Below are 15,791 nucleotides of genomic sequence, written 5' to 3' on the forward strand. Positions count from 1 at the left end.
ATAAAGGAGGGGGGAGAAGAGAGAGGGGGGACATCTATAAAGGAGGGGGGAGAAGAGAGAGGGGGACATCTATAAAGGAGGGGGGAGAAGAGAGAGGGGGACATCTATAAAGGAGGGGGGAGAAGAGAGAGGGGGCCATCTATAAAGGAGGGGGGGGGGGGAGAAGAGAGAGGGGGCCATCTATAAAGGAGGGGGGAGAAGAGAGAGGGGGACATCTATAAAGGAGGGGGGAGAAGAGAGAGGGGGACATCTATAAAGGAGGGGGGAGAAGAGAGAGGGGGACATCTATAAAGGAGGGGGGGGGAAGTGAGGGGGGCCATCTATAAGGGAGGGGGAGAAGAGACTGTATGAGGTGATAGTGATATATGTACAGTGTAAGTTATTTAGTAGCAGCGGTGGTGTTAGTCAGTATGTGATGGTATTAGCCAGTGTGCGGTGGTATTAGCCAGTGTGCGGTGGTATTAGCCAGTGTGCGGTGGTATTAGTCAGTGTGCGGTGGTATTAGTCAGTGTGCGGTGGTATTAGTCAGTGTGCGGTGGTATTAGTCAGTGTGTGGTGGTATTAGTCAGTATGTGTTGGTGGTGTTAAACTGAGCACAGTGACCGAGGGCAGAAGCAGTCTGTCTCTGTACACTGTGTAGTGGTAACAACCTGTAACTGCAGCTCAGCTACATAGTACAGAGACAGAAGCTTCTGACCCCATTTACTGTGTTATTATCTGTAATTCCAGTCATGGCCGTGATGATACAACATGTAGCCGTGCTGCACTTACAACATCGTCTCATAACTTATCACCGCACGGCGAGTGGGCCTGTGTGCTCGGAAATGCCAGGGCTGATTTTTAGTCCCAGTCCGGCCCTGGCAGCGTCGTGATGTTACGCTGAGGAGACCTTGTCCCTCAAAAGGAGACGGAAAGCAGATACTATGGTAACTGTCATGAAAACCAAAGACAGACATTGTGTGAGGCGTTAAATACGGAAAAACCAAAAGAAACTATGAAGGGGTGAATAAAAGGCAGCTTCAGCCCACAAAATGGCGGCAGACTCTCCTGTGAGGTAAGACCACAGACGTGAAATGGAGGAGATGTCCAGAGCAGCCAATCGTATCACTCCTTTCATTTTTTATACTGTGCTAGAAAAATGTCAGCTGGATTCTGATTGGTTACTATGGGCCACCATAGTAACCAAATATTCTGAGGCCTAGTGTGGATAGGTGAACAGTTACATCTACAGGTCACTCTGTGGCACTACCCCCATACAATACATCTGAAGTCATCAGTCTGCGGTGCGGTCACATGACTTTTTTTTTTTTTAAGTTTTTTTTTTTATTTATAATTATAAATTTTAACAACTAAACAGTTAAATAAACTCAATTTACATCAATGCACAACATGAAGAAAAATCATATATATTTTTTTTTTTGTAAGGCTTTTGTTGCAGAGAGTGCGACAATTTTGCACAGCTAAGAATCGCCATGTAGCTCGTGTCTCAATATAAAACATTCAAATTGGCGTCTGTGACTGGAAAGGGTGCAGAAGGCACAGACTCGAAATTACCTCTGTACTTGTATAAGTGACGCATAGCGCTGGCCATAAAATGGCGGCCATCATGTAATATTTTGACATATGTTTAATGAATTAAACCAATTTTTTTTTAGTATTTAAAGTAATATTTTTTACTATGAGATACATTTTTGGTAATGAAAGTTGGTGCGGAGGACACATTACATCTATGTGCTGGGTTTATACAGCATGCTGGGAGTTGTAGTTTGAACGCCAATTTTTGTTATGAATTGCTTAAAAAATATATTTTTTATCATCTTTATTAGGGATGGAGAACCTTTAGCCCTCCTGCTGGTTCAAAACTACAATTCCCATCATGCCTGGACCAGCCAAAGGCTGTCCAGGCCTGATGGGAATTGTAGTTTTGCAACAGGTTTAGGGCAGAGGGTTCTCCATCTCTGGTCTATATGAATTATCTGTACAGTTTATTTTTGTAATAAAATGAATATGAGGACATTACTAATGTGATTTTTTTTTTTTTTTTGGTCTTCTACATCCGCTATGAATATGGCGGCCTCAGGTTCGTGTTGCCAACAAGTGGTCTATATGGAGGTGTTCCCAAGTGGTGGGGCTTAAAGGGGTTTTCCAGGTTTAGAAAATCTGTTTCTACCGAAAAATTGCGACGCTGTAGTCACTCAGGTTGTGTATGGCATTACAGCTCAGTTCCCATTGAAGTGAATGGAGCAAAGTTGCATACGTAGAACTTGAGGACAGGGGTGGCGCTGCTGTTGACAGAAATCAGCTACGTTTTTGTTGTTAAACCTGGATAACCCTTACTGGTTTTGGCGGGATACTCCTGGAACCAAAAAGGGAAAAGCTTTATCTACACACCCTTTGCAAAAGTGGTCATTTTGACCTGATTTTTCATGGGGAGTATATGTATTTACTAAAAACAGACAGGTCCTGTACAAAGGCGCAGTGTAAGTATCGTCTACCGACCCAACTAGGCATGTAGCCCCCCCAGTGTAACATATAAGAGGGTGGGAACCGGGAATCCATGGGTATATGTATAGCTGGATGAGCTGCTATGGGACCCAGAGACTGGGAGGGAACTACTACTAATAGGACCTAGCACAAAAAATAATATAAGACATTGTCTTATATTAATTTTTTGTGCTAGGTCCCATTTTATATTCAGGGATGTCATATTTTTCCATGAGGAAGAATTCACTTCACATGCACAGCAGGGACAGAGTGTACGGTATGGTGACTTCCGGCCACCAGGGGGAGCTCACCATACCACAGCACAGCAGGGAAAGCATACGGTATGGCAGCTTCTGGCCACCAGGGGGAGCTCATTGCACACTTGTCCAGCACAGCAAGGACAGCGTATGGTATGGTAGCAGGGGACAGAATAACAGTAGACTGTGTGCAGCTCTACATCTGGTGGTAGGGGATAGGCCTCTTGATGCCTTTCCTGCACATTTAAAAGTGACAGACGCAGAAAGGAACATGGGGTTGGCTGCAGGCAAAGGTATTCATGTCCTGCATGCAGCTGCTCTGCAACGGATGGTGAAGGTGGGGGACACCTACGACGGGCTAAAAAGAATCATAGTTGAGTGTCCTGGTGTTGTGTTCAGTGGGAATGCTTCCAAACAAAAGCTTTGCTAGGTCTTACTTTTGGGTGAGGCCTTACATTTAGCAATTCAGCAAAGCCTTTACTAGGTCTTATTTTCAGGGGAAACAGGGTATGTGGGCATCCTTGTATACTGTATGGCGCCACTATTTATACCTTAATGCTCATGTTTGTTCCATGTCAGTGGGTGGTCTGTATCATTCTTATATGAGGCCCTATGAGTTGGGATATATAGGGCTCCTATAATAAACTAGCATGATGTCTCATGGGGTATCACAATGTTTTCGCTCATACTCCTGTCTTTTCAGCGGTAAATGGCTGTCAATTAAGCATGGATTCCACACAGAAAGGTTTAAAAGAGTCCTATAGAAGCCCTGATCCACATCTAAGGCATTTTCTTGACCATGTCGCGGTAGAAGAGGATGATCTCGCTGGGGTTGGGGCAGGTGTACTTGAAGGCCTTCAGCTCCTCTGCATGTTGGAGGTAGCGGGAGATGCCCTGTAGGTCTTTGGGAATCTCAAAATGGCGGTAGTGTCTGCACACGATCTGTGGGGAGATCAGGAAATTAGTAAAGCGAAGACATAATGTATTAAAAAAAATAAATAAATAAACTTAATCGGGCATTTCTGCACGCCACACCTAAAAGTAAAATCTGTACTACAGTAACTAAGAATTTGTGCTTGCTCTGGGGTTACTATGGAAACAACAACATCAACCAACTACATATACATGGACTTCCTGTAATGTGACTGATAATCTTTGATAATTGGTCACATGACAGGAAGTCTGTGCAGAGTTACCATGATAACCCAAGAGCAAGCGCAAAACTTGCACACTAAGGATTGATTGTGCCATAAATACCACGTACATTGATGATGTGGAGTTTGGGCAGCAGATTGCAGTCGGGCAGGGTCAGGTTATCTCCGTCCAGGTACTTCCTTTTTGAGTTGACCATCTTGGGGTCACAGGCCAGCTCATGGGGCAGGGGGTTCTTCAGGTACATGTCTAACTTCAATAGCGCCCGCAGCAAACTCTTCTGTAGATCTGGAAACAACAATGGATGATCCATTAAAGGGGTACTCCCATAACCTTACCAATGAGGGGGTCTGACCTCTGTGACTGAGCTGCTGTGAGTGGTGAAAACACAGCCACTTAAAGAAGAGTGGCGCTGTATCTAGCATGACTGTCATGTGTATGGTACTCACTGTCTTCCTGGGCCGGGGACTGATTCTTGATGTATACAGAGAATTTATGGAAGACGTCATTCCCAGCTGTGTTGGATTCCTTGTACTTGGGCGTCATACTTGGGTATCTAGGAAGAGAAGACTCATCAGCGCTTACTATGTCTATATACAGCACAACCTCTGTATACCGTACACCATCCACTGATGATATGAAAAATAGCATTTACGTGACTGGACGCTGCCCCCACCCCCCAACATACACGGCCGTGACCCCAATACTACACCCGGACAGCGGACTCACTGGGGAGGGGTCAGGTTTTCCTCCAGAAACTCCTCAATCTTGTTTACGTCTGTTTTTACTTCACAGTTGTAAATAACAAATGGGAGCTGCGACCCTGGAGCCAAATCCTTCAAGACATCCGGGGCCCTGGGAGAGAAGATTTATTACAGTAATTATATTCCTGTATATAGGAGACAGTATTATAGTAGTTATATTCCTGTATATAGGAGCAGTATTATAGTAGTTATATTCCTGTATATAGGGGGCAGTATTATAGTAGTATATTCTTGTATATAGGGGCAGTATTATAGCAGTTATATTCTTGTATATAGGAGCAGTATTATAGTAGTTATATTCTTGTATATAGGAGCAGTATTATAGTAGTTATATCCCTGTATATAGGAGCAGTATTATAGTACTTATATTCTTGTATATAGGGGCAGTATTATAGTAGTTATATTCTTGTATATAGGGGACAGCATTGTGTCTTTTCACCCACCTCTTCATGTCTACAGTGTTTAGGGTGAAGGTGCATCCTTTAAACATCAGTATCATGGCCAGTCGTTGTGAGAAGGGATTTGCTCCGATACTTTCACCATCTTCACTTGACTAAAAAATAAAAAAGGACACAAGAGGTCAGTAATAATTACACTGCTGGAATAGGTGCATAAGTGCATTTCAATAAACTTTATTTATAACAGTGTGAAGACCTTAGTAAAGACAATCTGTGTCTGCTGACAGGTGTTAGTGTAGGCCGCACTTCTGTCAGCAGGAATCTCATGATGAAAAGCAGAGGAATGACAACCATCCGGGGGCGGGGATGTTACCTGGGGTGTAGACATTGTGTCATTGTTGACCCACAAGATGAATGACTTCTCTTCACTGTTGGCAATAAATAAACAAGATTTTTGTGCCGGATCACACCCATGGCTTCCACCTACTGCTGCTGGTCCCGCTTCCGAGAAACAGTGAAGGGTCAGCGGCGGCAGGATATACTAGATAAACCAGACAGGTTGGTGTCCGCATCGTCCTGTAATGCCGGGTTTGTTTCACTCTTGGCTACTTAAAGGGAAGTGTGGTAAAAGCAGCCGTCAGGAACACAGGGTCCCCTGAGGCCGGTGTGTGTGAGGGCCCCGGGGCCACCATCAGCCCTATAGTGGGGGGGGGGGGGGTGATCTTACTGCGCGCAGTCACTAGCCTGCAGATATGCGGCTCCGTATACATTAGAAGTGTAAAACTCAGGCCACTGGCGGATACTGCCATAGGGAGCTCCGCGCTGTGTATACACCCAGATCATTGACTCTTTCCTGCCGCTGATTGTGCGCCCATTTTTATATAATTTAATTAAGAAAATGACGGTAATCTACAAGACAGTCTGATCATGGCAATACCAAAAGTGTATATATATATATATATATATATATATATATATATATATATATATATTATATATTCTTTTACAGCGTCACCATGCAGGATCAATAACGGCGCCTTCTAATAATTCAAATATATCCAGACACAGAGATACCTCATATGGTTTATCATTGTTTATATTTTATATCATAAATAAGGAAGGGGTAGAGGTTCAAATTTTTTAAATTTTCTAATGTTCTAACTAAAGAGAGCTTAAAGAGAATGTTTTGGAGGGCCATCCGGTTCCCGTGCTCGGTGCGGTTCTTTGGCCGTGCAGCGACCCAGCTCTATGCAATATCCCCTCCCTTCTGTGAGGTGGCTCCATTGGAATCAATGGAGCCACATTGCAGAGGGGAGGAGATATGGTCACACTGGGGGCGGTGGGCCCGTCTCCAGAGCATAGAGCTGGGCCGCTGCACGGCCAAAGAATGGCACAGAGCGCGGGAACCAGGCAGCGTTTTAAAAAAATGACCGTGCCACTGGGATCCCTGCACCAGCGCTGATCTGCTACTGTAAAAAAAAAAAAAAAAAAAAAAGTGAATGTACCATTATGGGCTAAGTCTCCGAGGGATCAAGCAGTCCCCTCTGCAGTACTTTTGTCCTTTTACCCATCTCCTATTACACCCCATTAGGAGAAGGAAGATGGCAGCCCTGGAGGCCTTCACTACACTCCCCTGGGTTGCCATGACAACCCAATGACACTATGCAATCTTGTTGTGACTTAAGGCCCTATTACACCAAACCATTATTGGCTATACTTGACAGATTCCTGCTTGCAAAAAACGGATTGCAAAAAAGTAGTGTGAACCCAGCCTAAGCAGTGACCTGGTGGGTTGGCGCTTGCTTGCTCCCTAAAATCAGGCCGTGTAATGTGGCCCTTAGGGTGGATGGGTAGGTGATCAGAGCTGTGCACATAAAGTAATTTCACAAGATGACCCAATATTTTCTTATGGATTTTAAAGGGGAACTCTGGCAAAAATTATTATTATTTTTTTTTCTTTTCAAATCAATTGGTACCAGAAAGTTATACAGATTTATAATTTACTTGTATTAAAAAAATCTCCAGTCTTCCAGTAGTTATCAGCTGCTGTATGTCCTGCAGGAAGTGGATTCTCTCCTGTCTGACTAAGTGCTCTCTGCTGCCACCTCTGTCCATGTCAGGAACTGTCAGCAAATCCCCATAGAAAACCTCTCCTGCTCTGGACAGTTCCTGACATGGACAGAGGTGGCAGCAGAGAGCACTGTGTCAGACTGGAGAGAATACACCACTTCCTGCAGGACATAGAGCAGAAGATTTACTGCTGTACCACTTTAACTCTGATATAATGGTTTTCATCACAGCAGCCTCTAATTCTTGCTGATCCTTGGATACAAAGGTTATGGGAATTGTCATAGGGGCGGAGTCATGGGGAAATGGGTGTGGTTTGCATTATTCTAGGAGGTGCTTAGAAAAAGAGAGGAGCACACAGGTTTACAACATGGATGCCAGTGGGTCATGGGATTTGGTCGGGGTGGATTGGGGTCAGCTCTGGGTGCAGCTAACACAGGTTCATAGTGTTTGCACCATGTGGCGGCATTATCTATGGAATTTTAACAATTGGTGATTACACCATGTCCAGTATGCTATATACCCATGGTGCACCGTGAGTCCTAGCCCTTTAAGGTTGCAGGATCCCAGCCTGTCACACTTAGAACAATGAGTTCCTAATCCGCAGAGATTTTTCCTGGTGACTCATTTAATTAGTGGCGTCATTTTTAATTACAGCTGCCCCACCCTGCGGCGGCACCAGCCCGCCGCTCACTGCACTGTGTACAGTGTTACGGTAGAAACGTCTTTGTGGCTTCATTGTATTTACCTGTCCTATTTACCTGACCGCATGACGGTCTCGCCCCATCCTGGGGGTCACCTGCTGAGACAATAATCCCCCTTACCAGTAGGTTCCAATAACCTCAGTTTACTGTCCCAGTAACATTTATCGCACCTATAGGGCTGCTGGGAGAGCGCTTCTGTCCCTATGACAACCCTTCCATTCCTTTGAATGTTCAGATATGTCAGAGGGACCCTGTGAGGATCCACACATTTAGCTTGTCTCTGAGCGGCAGCGATTACAGATCTCAGATGTAATCCTGTCATTAACAATGATCCTATTGTCTACAATACAAGAGGGACAAGAAAACCTGTTACACTGTTACACTGCTCAGGCCGCAAGGAATCCAAAGCAGCAGCAGTAGTATTATTATAGTATATTCTATACTATACATTACATTAGGGGGCAGTATTATAGTAGTTTTGTTACTATACATTAGGGGGCAATATTATAGTAGTTTTGTTACCATACATTAGGGGGCAGTATTATAGAAGTTTTGTTACTATAAATTAGGGGGCAGTATTATAGTAGATTTGTTACTATACATTAGGGGGCAGTATTATAGAAGTTTTGTTACTATACATTAGGGGGCAATATTATAGTAGTTTTGTTACCATACATTAGGGGGCAGTATTATAGAAGTTTTGTTACTATAAATTAGGGGGCAGTATTATAGTAGTTTTGTTACTATACATTAGGGGGTAATATTATAATAGTTTTGTTACCATACATTAGGGGGCAGTATTATAGTAGTTTTGTTACCATACATTAGGGGGCAGTATTATAGAAGTTTTGTTACTATACATTAGGGGGCAATATTATAGTAGTTTTGTTACTATACATTAGGGGGTAATATTATAATAGTTTTGTTACCATACATTAGGGGGCAGTATTATAGTAGTTTTGTTATCATACATTAGGGGGCAGTATTATAGTAGTTTTGTTACTATACATTAGAGGGCAGTATTATAGAAGTTTTGTTACTATACATTAGGGGGCAATATTATAGTAGTTTTGTTACTATACATTAGGGGGCAGTATTATAGTAGTTTTGTTACCACACATAAGGGGGTAATATTATAGTAGTTTTGTTACCATACATTAGGGGGCAGTATTATAGAAGTTTTGTTACTATACATTAGGGGGCAATATTATAATAGTTTTGTTACTATACATTAGGGGGCAGTATTATAGTAGTTTTGTTACTATACATTAGGGGGCAATATTATAGTAGTTTTATTACTATACATTAGGGGGCAGTATTATAGAAGTTTTGTTACTATACATTAGGGAGCAAGATTATAGTAGTTTTGTTACTATACATTAGGGGGCAGTATTATAGTAGATTTGTTACTACACATTAGGGGGCAATATCATTGTAGTTTTGTTACCATACATTAGGGGGCAGTATTATAGTAGTTTTGTTACCACACATTAGGGGATAATATTATTGTAGTTTTGTTACCATACATTAGGGGGCAGTATCATTGTAGTTTTGTTACCACACATTAGGGGGTAATATTATAGTAGTTTTGTTACTATACATTAGGGGGCAGTATCATTGTAGTTTTGCAATGCAGAAAAACTATCCCAGATGCAGAAAAACTATTTTTAGCTAAAATGTGTAATCAACTATTAATAATAAATATGAAAGCTAACGCCACGAACAGTGATGTAAGAATAATTACTATTAGCAGGTTGCAGCATGGTAGGCTGATTTGTCATGAATAATTATAGAATCACCTCTGATATAAATGGATCCTTATATAGTTTAATAGGTTATGTGTCCTTATAAACCTCAGACTGGAGCTCGTATAGAGCTATAAGTTACATCTTTACCATTTATATTAATGACCTCTTTATTTCATCCATCCTGCCCAGTGTATATAAAAGTGTTTTATACATGGACAAGTAGGTGCCGTGCTGCTGACAGATCTCACCATCCCCATCTTTTCTCTAATCGTGGCTTATGCCAGCATCCGGGACACAGAAATACCTGACGCTCATCCATCACCTGGATGTATAAACAGCCATGAATACCTCATACCTGCATTGTGCATTTACATATTCATGAGCCGGGCTGCATGGGATATTAACCCCTTCCTGCCCTGCACGATAACAGGACATTGGCGAAACTACAAGTAGCGCAATACCTGTGAATGATTAAGAGGGCTCAGACACTAGGCCTGTCCCATTCCCTGCGGGTGTCCCCTGCTTGGGCCTGGATAGGTGACTACGGGCTGAAAGTGACCAGACTTACAACCTATCATCAGCACTAGATACATATCATGAGCCTCAGATCCAGCAACAGCAACTTGTTCACAGTTTCCAAGTCGCCCTTTTTTTTTTACGCCTATAGAGACGTATAATGTAGCTAAAAAATACATTTTGCCAATTGCAGAATACTGCTCAGAAATAAGCACTGCCTGCAGTCATCAATGATAATGCAATGCTGTGCTGGTCACTCTATGGCAGGGGTAGCAAACCTTGGCTCTCCAGCTGTTGCAAAACTACAACTCCCATCATGCCTGGACAGCCAAAGCTTTAGTTTTGCAGAAGCTGAAGAGCCAAGGTTCCCAACCCCTGCTCTATGGGGTGCAGACATCTGCAGGTGTAACACTCTGCAGACCACGGAATAGAGGCGAATATTGTAATTGTGTTACCTTGACAAAGAGCTCGATTTTGGGTTCATCCACCATTGTGTCACTCGTGGCCGGCCGCAGTCCGTCAGGGACCGATCTTGACTAGGATTCTGCAGGTGTGATCCTCGCCTCTGGTTTTCTTGCTTGTGAATTAGACGACACTCCCTTTTCTAATAAAGCCGCACAGACCGCATTCCTCCATGTCACACGTCAGTAAGAGATGCTCTTCCTGACACTTAGGTTCTAATACCGATAGGTCCTGATCACTCATTCCAGTCATACATCATCCCCTGACCACCCAAATACCCGAAACGCATTCCTACCTCGAAACCTGCTCATCGCCATTGTCTGCCAGATCAGGGAAACCTACTGATTGGTGTGTACGTTGTGTGTCAGCTGTGGGCGGTGTGGAACATTTCAGGTCATAAGGAGCGGAGAATTGTACAAAGTGACTACATTACACCATTGATCTGATGTCAAAAAGTTATATAGATTTGTAAATTACTTCTATTAAAAAAATCTCCATTCTTCTAGTACTTATCAGCTGCTGTGTGTCCTGCAGGAAGTGGTGTATTCTCTCCAGTCTGACACAGTGCTCTCTGCTGCCACCTTTGTCCATGTCAGGAACTGTATATTGCAAGGACTTTTCAGCTGCAGTTTGCTGATACAGACCTCTAAATCCCCTGCACAGATGTAGAACTACTAGGCAAAATCCTGACTACCTGGAGCTGCCACTTGATGGAGCTTACCGTATACTACAGGGCAGTGTTCCCTAACCTGCAGATTTCCAGCTGTTGCAGAACTACAATTTACAGCATGCCCTAAGAGTGTGCCACTTGTAGTTTTGCAACAGCTGATGAGTCGCAGGATGGGGAGCACCGCTGCAGTTTTGTGTAATATTTGATGCCTTTGACATAAAGAGAACGGAATGACCTTGTTGCAATACTGCGGATAATGGTGTTACAATGTAGCAATGAATAAGCATGTGAGCAGCGCAAAGGAAACAGGTTATTTTGCTGTGACCGCAACCAGACAAGAACAGGTGGAGATCTGGCCTTTGGGGACGGTGAAACAGCAATGCAACAATACCAAAGACTTCATGATAAAACAAACAAAGCTAAATCATCAGGAGAAGAGGCAGATGGATATACATGTATCTCCAGGTGGGGATGAGTAAGCAGTATTATATCAGTTCTATTCTTGTATATAGGAGCAGTATTATAGTAGTTATATTCCTGTATATAGGAGCAGTATTATAGTAGTTATATTCCTGTATATAGGAGCAGTATTATAGTAGTTATATTCCTGTATATAGGGGGCAGTATTATAGTAGTTATATTCTTGTATATAGGAGCAGTATTATAGTGGATATATCCCTGTATATAGGAGCAGTATTATATCAGTTCTATTCTTGTATATAGGAGCAGTATTATAGTAGTTATATTCCTGTATATAGGAGCAGTATTATAGTAGTTATATTCCTGTATATAGGAGCAGTATTATAGTAGTTATATTCCTGTATATAGGGGGCAGTATTATAGTAGTTATATTCTTGTATATAGGAGCAGTATTATAGTGGATATATCCCTGTATATAGGAGCAGTATTATATCAGTTCTATTCTTGTATATAGGAGCAGTATTATAGTAGTTATATTCCTGTATATAGGAGCAGTATTATAGTAGTTATATTCCTGTATATAGGGGGCAGTATTATAGTAGTTATATTCTTGTATATAGGAGCAGTATTATATCAGTTCTATTCTTGTATATAGGAGCAGTATTATAGTAGTTATATTCCTGTATATAGGAGCATTATTATAGTAGTTATATATCTGTATATAGGAGCAGTATTATAGTAGTTATATTCCTGTATATAGGAGCAGTATTATAGTAGTTATATTCCTGTATATAGGGGGCAGTATTATAGTAGTTATGGTTCAGGGAAGAAAAAGAGTGCTGCACCTCACACCTATGGCTGATACTAGTACCTCTCGGCTGCATAAAAAACATCAGAATTCTGTATGTGAATTGATCAAGCCACACTGCCCCATGTACCGCGTGCAGGTATCTGATACACATGGGTCCCTACACTAAGTCCACACTGTGCCGGTCAGTGACCACTACCCCCGCAGGACCAGACCCAAAAATGCCACACCAAAACCCAGCCAGCACCACCGGCGGAGGAAGCTGCCCCCAAACAGCACAAGTCTGGATAAGGTATTGCACTCACCATAGCTATCAAAGATAGAATGGGACAGACAGGAGGGATTAAAACCATGAGCACTCAGGTGTCTCCTGCTAATTGCGGTCATGTGGGTCTCACCAGGAGGAGTGCAAAACACGGAGAAACGAGAGAAACAAAATACGGTTCAGGGAAGAAAAAGAGTGCTGCACCTTCCTGTATATAGGAGCAGTATTATAGTAGTTATATATCTGTATATAGGAGCAGTATTATAGTAGTTATATTCCTGTATATAGGAGCAGTATTATAGTAGTTATATTCCTGTATATAGGAGCAGTATTATAGTAGTTATATTCCTGTATATAGGAGCAGTATTATAGTAGTTATATCCCGGTATATAGGGGCAGTATTATAGTAGTTATATTCCTGTATATAGGAGCAGTATTATAGTAGTTATATTCCTATATATAGGAGCAGTATTATAGTAGTTATATCCCTGTATATAGGAGCAATATTATAGCAGTTATATTCCTGTATATAGGAGCAGTATTATAGTAGTTATATATCTGTATATAGGAGCAGTATTATTGTTGTTATATTCCTGTATATAGGAGCAGTATTATAGTAGTATATTCCTGTATATAGGGAGCAGTATTATGGTAGTTATATTCTTGTATATAGGAGCAGTATTATAGTAGTTATATTCTTGTATATAGGAGCAGTATTATAGTAGTTATATTCCTGTATATAGGAGCAGTATTATAGTAGTTATATTCCTGTATATAGGAGTAGTATTATAGTAGTTATATTCCTGTATATAGGGAGCAATATTATAGTAGTTATATTCCTGTATATAGGGAGCAGTATTATAGTAGTTATATTCCTGTATATAGGAGCAGTATTATAGTAGTTATATTCCTGTATATAGGAGCAGTATTATAGTAGTTATATTCCTGTATATATGGGCAGTATTATAGTAGTTATATTCCTGTATATTGGAGCAGTATTATAGTAGTTATATCCCTGTATATAGGAGCAGTATTATAGTAGTTATATTCTTGTATATAGGAGGCAGTATTATAGTAGATATATTCTTGTATATAGGGGACCAAATGATATATAATTTATAATGTAACTTAGCAGTAACTACACAATTATTATGGGTTGTAGTGACTGCCATTGTTCTGTACCATTTCCTCCTCTATACTGGAGAGGTGACAGGCAGTAATGTATTGTTTCAAGGGTAAGAAGCTCTTAAAACCATCTTCACATTAAATAGAACAGATCAAAGTGCACTGAGAACAATATGTGAGTTTACATATACATCGGGTGGGGATTTTACAGGCTTAGATGTGTGATTGATGTTTTACTTCCCCTTCTAACAGATGCACTAAGGGGGGGGGGGTAACTTTTTTAATGATATTAAATAGTTAAAAAAAAAAAAGATATGTTTTATTTCCAGAAACAGAGATGGTCTCCTCTGAATTGTCTATCTGAGATTTACACAAGTAGAGTTTCCTAACAGCTTTATAGGAGAGATAGAACATTGGGTCCCTGCAGGACAGAATCTTCTTTATTCTTGATATAATAATTGCAGCAGCGCCATCTACTGCCATTTCTGGGGTATAGCATGGTAAATATTTGCAGTTATGAGAACATCGGGGGATCTATCACCCTACCTGTACTGTTTCTGTATTCCACCTGTCCCTATGCCAGATATGACACCAGCATCTGGTGTTACTTACCTTGTCTGGCTGTTTTTGCCTCCACCCACCTGGCGTCCGCCCAGGAACCGGAGACCACCGGATATAAAGTGCACATATTTGGTCATTTAATTTGCAGTTTTTGTAAAAGGAAAAAAGAAAACAAAACACAAAATAAAGCATTATATACAACATACAGAACCCTTTTTTGGCAGTGCAGTTCCTAAAAATGGCCACCAGGGTACCTGCTGGCCATGAGCGACACTATATACAGTGGTTGGCACATTTATATTGCACAAAGAGACGGGAAAAGGGGACATCAGCACGAAAACAGCGAAACGTAAAGAAATCATCATTACAAACTAAAACTAAGTGTCAGTAATGCCCAGAGAGCAGAGCACCACGTCTTCTGCTGCAAATGTCCTGAAAATGAAAGTGCGCCAAGGTCAGTGGAGCCCCCTGTCTGCAGCGTGACGTCTGTACATTCCTAAAACAAGAATCCTCTGCTAGAGCCAGTCTCTTCCATTCGCTGGCCGTAGCAGATGCCAGTGTCTCGGCTCACAGGGGCCCGCGTCCACCATCCGCCATTGCTGTGGCCCCAGCCGTGTTTATTTCGAAGCAGTTATGGAGTCTGCTCTCTCTGTCCATCGCAGAGCAGCGCCCCCTATGCATGGACAGTGGTATGCGCGGCACCCAGAGGCAGGTCCGTGTGTGTCCGGCACAGTGGACGATGCTGAACCTTCCACACAACCCCCGAGCGGTAATGGGGGGCAGTCGGTAAAAATGGGGCAGTGGTCTTCAGCGTATTGGGTGTTACTGCTGTGTCGAGCAGAATGAAGATGTCTTCTCAGCAGAGCGTGTCTGTATTGAAAGACAACTGAGCCTGCCAGAAAGAGACGGATAGAGATCATATCATTTGTGTTGGGGGGGAGAATACATATGTTACACATAATGGGCGTGAGCTGCAATACTTAACACAACCTGAGGGTGGGGATGGCGCTGTTTCTAGAAGACAGCAGCCATTTTTTTTTCTCATTCTGAAAAACAAAAAAAATCCCAATAGCTGAAAGTATAAAGAAGGAAAGAAATCGCCTCCTACCCTTTCCTCCTCGAAGCTGATCAGGCCTTCATCATCAGTCTCTAGATCTTCTGGCTCCTCCACCACCAGGGCCCGCAGCTCGGTGGGTGTGCTCCGGGGTCTCAGGAGGCTCAGCACTCGCTCCATGGGGGATGGAACACTGTTACTATGGTTCGCCTCCTGCTGCTCCAGATTATCGCTCTGTTTCTTTGCAAAGTTGACAAACACCTAAAAGAGTGAAGGGGAAACGTCTCCATGTGATTGACAGGTGGAGAGATGCGTCGCCAAGTGTGCCCTCCAGTT

The 15,791-nt window shown here is 42.2% G+C and overlaps 2 protein-coding genes across 5 annotated transcripts in view; both read right to left on the reverse strand.

Moving 5' to 3' along the window:
- Window positions 1-1,984: 1,984 nt before the first annotated feature.
- Window positions 1,985-10,804, reverse strand: CLIC3 (chloride intracellular channel 3). 4 transcript variants are annotated; one of them, XM_069986288.1, is made up of 6 exons: window positions 10,546-10,804; window positions 5,101-5,210; window positions 4,623-4,748; window positions 4,343-4,449; window positions 4,006-4,181; window positions 1,985-3,683 (listed from the first exon to the last, which is right to left on the reverse strand). In XM_069986288.1, the coding sequence occupies exons 1-6, from the start codon at window positions 10,579-10,581 to the stop codon at window positions 3,522-3,524; spliced, it is 717 nt and encodes a 238-aa protein (XP_069842389.1). In that variant the 5' UTR covers window positions 10,582-10,804; the 3' UTR covers window positions 1,985-3,521. The 4 variants fall into 4 exon arrangements, with proteins under 4 accessions (XP_069842389.1, XP_069842392.1, XP_069842391.1 ...); XM_069986291.1 differs by lacking the exon at window positions 10,546-10,804 and adding an exon at window positions 7,060-7,079; XM_069986290.1 differs by lacking the exon at window positions 10,546-10,804 and adding an exon at window positions 6,561-6,688.
- Window positions 10,805-14,516: 3,712 nt separating this feature from the next.
- Window positions 14,517-15,791, reverse strand: part of ABCA2 (ATP binding cassette subfamily A member 2) — a 74,480-nt gene continuing 73,205 nt past the window's right edge. The window contains exons 47-48 of the mRNA XM_069986895.1: window positions 15,510-15,716; window positions 14,517-15,293 (exon numbers count right to left, since the gene is read on the reverse strand). Of these exons, the coding sequence (XP_069842996.1) occupies window positions 15,258-15,293; window positions 15,510-15,716 (243 nt within the window). The 3' untranslated portion in view covers window positions 14,517-15,257. The remainder of the gene's footprint in view (window positions 15,294-15,509; window positions 15,717-15,791) is intronic.

Source organism: Dendropsophus ebraccatus, chromosome 10 (genome assembly GCF_027789765.1).
Source record: "Dendropsophus ebraccatus isolate aDenEbr1 chromosome 10, aDenEbr1.pat, whole genome shotgun sequence".
NCBI lineage: Eukaryota > Metazoa > Chordata > Amphibia > Anura > Hylidae > Dendropsophus > Dendropsophus ebraccatus.